The following is an 8369-nucleotide window of genomic DNA, read 5'->3' on the forward strand; positions in this document are numbered from 1 at the left end:
ATAAAGATGTCCCAGTGAGTTTTCATGCCCCACTCGCCAAGCTTTTAAAGACAAGGTGACAAGATTCTCATCAGAATCTTACCTTGAGGGGAATGTTGGGTTCATAGGCTCACACTCTATCTGGTGGGTTCCCATCTCTGGAGGTGGCACTTGGTCCTCTGTGACTAGGCTGCACCTTCCCTCCCTGACTCCAGTTCAGCCTCTGCCAACTCCCACTAAGCCATCTCCAGTGGTTGGTCATTGTCCTCCTCAGCCCCCAAAGAGGCTCTCTAGTCCAAAGGAGGGGCAGAAAGGAGCCATCCCCATTTCCCACAATTCACCTCTGCTCCTCCTTCCTCTTCATCCTCCTCAACCACCTGAGTCTGCCAAGCTGTTCTGAACCCCTGCATACCCCAGAGGTAAGTCCTGATAGTGCACACAGTCCAAAAGACAACACTAGAGAGTAGTCAGACAGTCCAGTAAGGTACCAGTCCAGGTCCAATGCAACAAGCAAGGTACATAGTCAATTAGCAAGGTCAGGTAACCGCCTCTGCAGAGGAACCTGTGTTGGAACACCTGGGGTCAGTCCTGAAGTCACAGTCCACTGGCGTTGTTGAAGCAGCCAAGCTGTGGTCCATTAACAGAGAAAGTTGAGCAGAAAAAGAGTTTCTGCTTTGCTTCCCTTTAATCCTACCCAATCATTTTTATTTTTTTAATAATGGTTTTATTTATTTTCATAGTACAGAAGATAAATTTTAAGAACACAATTATTACAACAGTGAACAACAAATAACTTGTCCTGATAAATTTACAGACCAGAGTTTTCTCCAGCTGAGCACCTGTGCTTCTCAACTTGATGAAGCATGTGATCCTCACCTGCCCTGAACCTAATCCACAATCTCCTCCCAGACCTAATGAGTCGTATGACCTTCACCTGGTCCACTAGTGGCTGAGCTGTGTTCCTTTACCTGCCTCAGTCTCCTGGAGTGCAGTTCCTGATGTTCCTGAGCCCACCGTGCCTGCGGAGATGGGGCTTTTTCTGGTTCTGGTTCTGGCTCCCCTGACTCCCCTGAACTGTCCATGCTGCCCCTCGGTGTCTTCTGCTGTCCCGTGAGTACCTCGTAAGTCCCCAACCTGCCCCTCCCCATCTTCAGCTTGTCCCAGTGTGTATACCTTACCAGGATCCTCCTCTCTGTCCTTGGTGTCCTGTCAGCTCATAACGCAAGCCATGCTTAATCCCAATGGAGCCACAGGGCTTATGACACTAGCCTTATTTGCACAATGCTCACTTATGGCACTCATGGTTTGAAGCAGGACTGTACATCTCACCACCACCTGCCAACTTTGTGTCCCTGCCCTAGCCCGGTCCCCGAATTCCACACATCAAGAAACTGGAACAGAAATAGTACATATTTTTACATAATTATTGTGAAATTTCCCACCAAATTAATTGAAAATAGCATTGTGGGCATTTTTATTCTTCTAAAATTCAATGGAATTCAAACAAAAATTGATTCTGTGAAACTGTGTTGGGTAACTACAAATAGTATGTGTTTTTGTTTCTTTTAGAAGTTGAACAGACATCACAAGTGATAAAGTGAGGGAAAGCATATTTATACTTGTTACAGTGGTTTAGCTGTCATTCAGCCTTCTTATGGTCTGAGACTATAAAACCACATCACTAGAGAATATGTGGGCTTTGAAAATAGGATTTGATGGGCATGTTTTTCATCTTTCTCTGATTTGACTGTGACAGTGAAGATTCAAGAATAGGCTTGTGGTATGTCATTTGTATGTTGCTATGATTGTACATATTCACACAAAAGAGATATAAACAGCATATGCATATACAGTAATGTTTAATAATTAAACCAAATCAAGAACTTAATTTCAGTCTTCCTATTCATTTTGTTCCATTTTAAATATATTTCCAAAAAGGATTTCAAACATGTATTCTTATTATGAAGAAATTTATATTAAGACATCTAACCCAGATCTCAACCACAGCTCCAGTTAACAAATTTGTTTTGTAACATTAACCCTACTGAATAAATTAATTTTATTCAATAGGCTATGAAATAAATAAAAATACAGTACATACACCATGTACAATTATCACCCATCTGTCACCAAAAGCTTCAAAAGCTGGTGTCGAATGACTCCTGTAATCATGCAAATCAAATTATATAAAAAGAAAGCCATGTTGTAAAGTCTGCCAGCTCTGTCCAATTAGCCTCTACTTTGGCCAAAACCTAGGCAAAAAATGTCACATGCCTTGTGATGGCGGGATCCTAAATTGCACAAAAATGCAGTCAGTTGGCATCCACCTGTCTTGAAAGACAGTCCCTAATTCATTGAGGGTTTGAGACGCATTGGCTGCCCTTAGCTGGATCCTGGCCTGGGGGCCGGATCCGGCCCAATCACCTTCTAAATCTGGCCTGCAGATGGTTCGGGAATCAGCGTGTTTTTACAGGAGTAGAATGTGTCCTTTTATTTAAAATGCATCTCTGGGTTATTTGTGGGGCAAAGGAATTCATTCATCCTCCCCCTTCAAAATATAGTCCTGCCCCCCACAAGGTCTGAGGGACAGTGGACCGGCCCCCTGCTGAAAAAGTTTGCTGACCCCTGAGCTAGTTGGTCAAAGCTGTTTCTCGGGGTGTGGCTGGCTGCTACCATACGCTGACAGCTTTTAGGAGCCACAGGTGAGAGAGCTGAGTGCAGGGTGGGACCAAAGGTGGATAAACTACCTCACAAGGAGCACAATGTGTTCCCCACCAGAGGTACTGCCCTTCCCCTAACACCCCCATACACCCCAAATATGTAGTCTTTTATGAATAATAGACAGTCTTTTAAAAAAATAGGCAATAACCATTTAAATCTTACATCTGTATACAGAACACACAATAAAGAAAATAATGAGGCCATCATCAGTGTCCCCAGCATCACATTATAAAAGGATTTTTAAATACCGTATTTTTTGCTCTATAAGACTCACTTTCTCCCTCCTAAAAAGTAAGGGGAAACGTGTGTGCGTCTTATGGAGCGAATGCAGGCTGCGCAGCTATCCCAGAAGCCAGAACAGCAAGACGGATCGCTGCTTTCACTGTGCAGCGATCCCTCTTGCTGTTCTGGCTTCTGAGATTCATAATATTTTTTTTCTTGTTTTCCTCCTCCAAAAACTAGGTGCGTCTTGTGGTCTGGTGCGTCTTATAGAGTGAAAAATACGGTAGACTGCTGCCTGACAAAGAAATATTCATCAATCATGGGTTTAATTTGATTTATCTATAAGTTAATGTATGACATGTGTATTAAACCATTTTTAAAAGCATACTGCCTATGTGGCATTCATAGATTCCCCATCAGTGGCTTAGTGGATCACAAGCTGTGAAGGCCCAACTTCAGTAAAGTGTTAAGCCTTACAGTGCAAATCCTATGCATGTTTGCTCAGAAAGAAGCCTAGTGTAGCTCAATGGAATGTATTCTGTATTAAGAGGATGGTATGGAGGATTGTGCTGCTATTTGAATTAAACCAGAAAATGCTTAAAAGTTGGAGCAGCATGCCTACAATCATACTTTTAAAGAAAGGTGTGATTCGGCCATAAAGGAAAAGAGGGGGAAAGAAAAAAGGAAATATTTTGGGATATTTCATTTCGTTGCAGCCAAAATAGATGTTTGTTGAGATCAGTTACCAAGCAATAGTATCCTCCTGTTGGAGGAAGTTAGGACTAGGCAGAGATGTACTGGTCTCCACTCCACACCTTCCATCTGGTCCAGTATGATCAACAGGACTTGGGATGCCATGGTCAAACTACTGTTCTGCTCCACCTTACTGTTCCCTTGCCATGATTAGGATTCCTCTTGTTAATCATCAGTCTATTTGGGTGTGTGTATGGTGTCCACAGAAATAATTCTAGAGGGAGCCAGACATGTGTCTTGTAGCTACAAGTTGTTGACAATTTGCAGTCTTTATGGCAATTGAACCCTATGCACTATTACATGGTGTTGAAGAGAAGCAACGAGAAACAACACCTGAGATGGATGTAGTTTCAGCAAACTGGAAGCAGGTGGGTTTTCATCAATTACAACCTCCGTAAGGAAATATGTGAATTGAGGTAGGAAATGTAGCTATACCATTGGTAGAGCTCTTCAGTGGATCAATTTCCAACTCTGATTGGCATGGTTTTTATTTTCTGCATCCACTTCATCTATCAGTTTCTTGCACTTCTCTATTATTGTGCTAAATATCCACTCACTAGCTTCCCAGTGTTGTTCCATCGTTCCCAGCAACTCTAGTATATGTGCTGTTTCAGAGCAACATCATGAGATCAGAACAAGCAGTTTTCATCTCGGCTGCCCAGAAGGGCTCTCCTCCAGAAAAATGCAGAGAGGACAAGTATTACAGTGTTAATCAGAGCGGTCTCAGAGATCACTTGAAACCTCTTGAATAGTTGGACGTGTGTGTTTCTATGTACATTAAAGTAAATAAACACATGTAAGATTCTAGCAAGCCTACTCTTAACCCTCTTGCTGATAACCCTTGTTTTTAATCACTATCTAGAATTGTTCGCCAACATCCCATATTCGTTTTTAACTTACAGAAGACTGTCTTTAGAGCATTGATTTGCTTTTTAAATATAATAATCTGAACAACAGATGCTCTTGAACATTGTCGCCCAAGATGTTTACCTGCCTGAAGTGATGACCAGCCTCTCCTAGTGCCAACTCTCCTAGTGTTGCTGTCCAATTCAGACAACATTCCTGCCCTCATTTATTATTACTGCTGCCCTGTGGTCCCCTATATTAGGGTGCTCAGGTGTGAAAGAGGCTAGCTTGCCCTGCAAGCGGCACATGGTATGAAATGTCCTCTTCTCCACAGCTGTTAAAGATGCAGAAGCCCTGTGCAAATCCCCTGTCCCTTTTAAATGGCCTTGCATCATGAGATCTGTTTTGTGAGTATGTGTGTTGTAGGACATAATTAATACCCCCAAACACCAAAACCCATTAGCGGCAGTGCCTTCCCAGAAAATAGGTTTAAGAGGCAATGAAATATCCTTGGAGTGGTTTTCTGAATGCTTTTCTAAAATCATAGATGTCTTCTGGTCAGTAGATCTCTTTAAAAGGCTATTCCTTTCTCCTTATCTGATATCTGAGATGCTTTTTCTTTTCTTTTTTGAAAGGTACTCATTGACAGTCCCTGGGAAGTAAAATCACAGCTACAGAACAGTGATTTATGATAATTTTGACAGTTTTCTATTTATCTTTCCTTTTTCTCTTTCGTTGGGTGCTATTTCACTCTTAATGACTAGCCTTAACCATTTTTGAAGCACTCTGTGAATAATGGAGTTAATGGCCTTGAAGAAGACACATTTTATTACTAATAAATGTGGATTGTATATAAAGCCTACCATGGAATCACATTTTCTTAATTTTTTTCCAAGTTAAATATATATATATATATATATATATATATATATATATATATATATATATACCGTATATATATATATGTATTTGCTATTCACATCAACAGAAGTATTGCGTCTAGATCAAGGGAAGAAATAGTACCACTATCTTCTGCCTTAGTCAGACCACACTTGGAATACTGTGTCCAATTCTGGGCACCACAATTTAAGAAGGGTGTTGACAAGCTGGAACGTGTGCAGAGGAGGGTAGGACTCAAACCAATGGCTTCAAGTTGCAAGAAAGGAGATTCCGACTAAACCTTTGGAAAAACTTTCTGACTGTAAGAGCTGTTCAGCACTGGAACAGACTCCCACAAGAGGTGGTAGACTCTCTGTTATGCACTAACCTTGGATCCTAGAACAATAGGCAAGTAGGATCCTAGAATGCAACAACTGCCTTGCAGGACTCCAAGTATATTTCACTCTCCTTTCTTGGAGGTTTCTAAACAGAACTTTATGATTCTATGAAAAGGATTTGAAGTATGTTGGCATTTTTATATGTTCTTCTTTCCTTGTTTGTAATTTCTACATGAAACCTCTAAGTGGGGTCATCCAGAGTTTGGAGTACGTTGTCAGCAATATGCTGATGGCACACAGCTCTACTTCTCCTTTACATCTCCAGGTGAGGCAGTGGATGTGCTGAACCCCTGTTCTGCCTGGGTAATGGACTGAGACATGGTTAGTGGGTGGTTCTCTAGACCAGAGGGGAGGTTGCTTGTTCTTGATGGGGTTACACTCACTCTGAAGGAGCGGGTACATAGCTTGTGTGAACTTCACAGTTAAGTAATTCAGGCTTTCTTCTGAGTAGGCATGTATAGGATTGTTCTGTACAGGTTAGCAAAAGTTCATCAGGACATGCTGTCCCTGCAGTTGCTCCTTTGCTGTGGAAACAGAAACACAGAGATTACTTAAATCCCATTACTAGACATCTTAGCTGTCCCATTCATTTCCCGACTGTTCTATTCCTCTTTATTAAAACCTAAAATTAGTCTCACAAGAACAAGTTCATGCCCTTACAAACCACAAAACTGTGTACCCTCTTCGAAAGATATTTGCAAACCTGAAGTGATCAGAGACGCCAATTAAAATAATATTAATAAAATGCAGAAGTAATTATGGCAGGAAAGCTGCTCCAAGAGATACAGACATCGTTGCTGACTCTATGTGGGTGCAGATGTAGCTACTATATTTAAACTCCTGTTATGCTTTAGAAGTTTTGTTTTAAATAATGCATGTTTTTTTCTAAAGGAGGATTAATTTATGTAAAGCTTAAAAGAAATCTTCAGCTTTTATTTTAAAAGTAATTTAAGTCCTTGTAAGCCTTGGGACTGCTGTACGAACTGTGTGAGCCACCGACTATAAACCCTGCTTTTATGAAGCTGTGTGGGCCTCGTTTCCCATTTCTGTATGTATTGGGGGGAGGGAGGAGGATGCTTGCTTCTTGCACCATATCCTCATGTTTCATGGGCTACTTTTCTAGGGGTCTCAGAGGCTACCAGATCACAGAGACTACTAGGCACCCTTGCCTCTCAGTAGAACACAGTACATTATGTTTGGGATCCTGAAGTTGCAGAGACCAGCTGTTAGAGGCCTGGTTTTGGGACTCATGCCCCCAGAGCCGTATGGGTCTATTATGCTGCTATTTCTGTTGGCAGTCCAAGAGTGGAAGGAACAAGTTGTGAATCTTCTTATAAGTAAATTAAAATGTGTATTTGTGAATCTAGATACATGAGATGTCAAGCAGCATGGACCCATTGATTCTACAGAAAGGAGAAAAAGCAACAAATGCTTTTTGAGCAAAGGGTAGTGCTATAGAAAGCAACCTTTGATCTCCCTCATGGTCCAAATTGTGTCATTTGGGATGCTCAAGGTACAGAAAATCCTAGCCACTGATTTTCTTTAGCCAGAATGCTCAAAGGCATAGTTTTCATTTGATCTGCTCGCTCCTGTGCAAGACAGGCAGGGATGCTTTTTAAAGCCACAACCCCCTATAATCTTTTAAATGGATAAAGGCCATTTTCTAGGATTGCCTTTATAAATTTAAAATTCACTAAAGAAATAGATAATTCAGTTTTTCACTGGGGAATTTGGAGCAAATGCAACTGGTTACCTGGCATCATTCAAAGCAAATTTGTTTGTGATGTGCTTTCCCCTTATACATGGGTCATGAAATTCTACTTTCTGTTTATGCTATAGCAGTAGATGCCAAGTAAATTGGAGCAATAATACTATTGACATCATTTGCTTTCCTTCCTCTTAAATTTCACAAGATAGTGAGGAGCATTATAGTATTTTTTCTTTCTTTATTAATTCAGTGGAAGATGAGAAGGAACAGGCTGCAGTTGTAAGCCTGAAACCAAGCATTAGAAACATAAGGGAAGATTAAAGGGGACCAGGATAAATGCAGGACAAACTAATAGAGAGAACCAGTGCTTCCCCTCCTAAAATAATGTTTAGGGGTACTCTCATTTTAACTCATGAAAATCACCATTTTATAGTTCAAATTGGGGAGAATAAATACAGTAAATGGACAAAAGTACAAATGTTTAGGGGTATGCGTCCTCCTGCGCAGGGACGGAGGAAGGGGGTGTGTGCGGTGGGGCCATTCTCCCCAGGTGTCACCACTGAGGGGGGTGACAAAATGCTGGGCGGCACTCACCGCGGGGCCTGCAGCACGCCCGAGCCGCACATCTCTCCGGGGAGTGACACAGTGGCTTGAGTGCCCACAGGCTCTGTGTTGCCCTAAACGGTCCACCCGCTGCCTCCCCCTCAACTGTAGGTTGGCTGAGTGGGAGAAGGCAGCAGACTCCTCGGAGATCCCCTGGAGCACCCTGCCCCTGCTCGCCCTGCCCCACGGGTGGCTGCCCCCTGGGCGCAGGGCACACGCGCTGCCCCAGGCGCCTGACTGGCTTGCTTCGCCGCTGCCCC

At 42.2% G+C, this 8369-nt stretch overlaps 1 protein-coding gene across 2 annotated transcripts in view; it reads left to right on the forward strand.

The window, feature by feature from the left end:
• Nucleotides 1-5327, forward strand: part of LOC310765694 (uncharacterized protein) — a 29186-nt gene extending 23859 nt beyond the window's left edge. For both annotated transcript variants that reach the window (XM_083621070.1, XM_083621069.1), the window contains one exon: nt 5157-5327. In XM_083621070.1, coding sequence (XP_083477196.1) covers nt 5157-5167 — 11 coding nt within the window. In that variant the 3' untranslated portion in view covers nt 5168-5327. The remainder of the gene's footprint in view (nt 1-5156) is intronic.
• The last annotated feature ends 3042 nt before the right edge of the window (nt 5328-8369 follow it).

Source organism: Podarcis filfolensis, assembly GCF_964270895.1.
Source record: "Podarcis filfolensis genome assembly, chromosome: 6".
NCBI classification, from domain to species: domain Eukaryota; kingdom Metazoa; phylum Chordata; class Lepidosauria; order Squamata; family Lacertidae; genus Podarcis; species Podarcis filfolensis.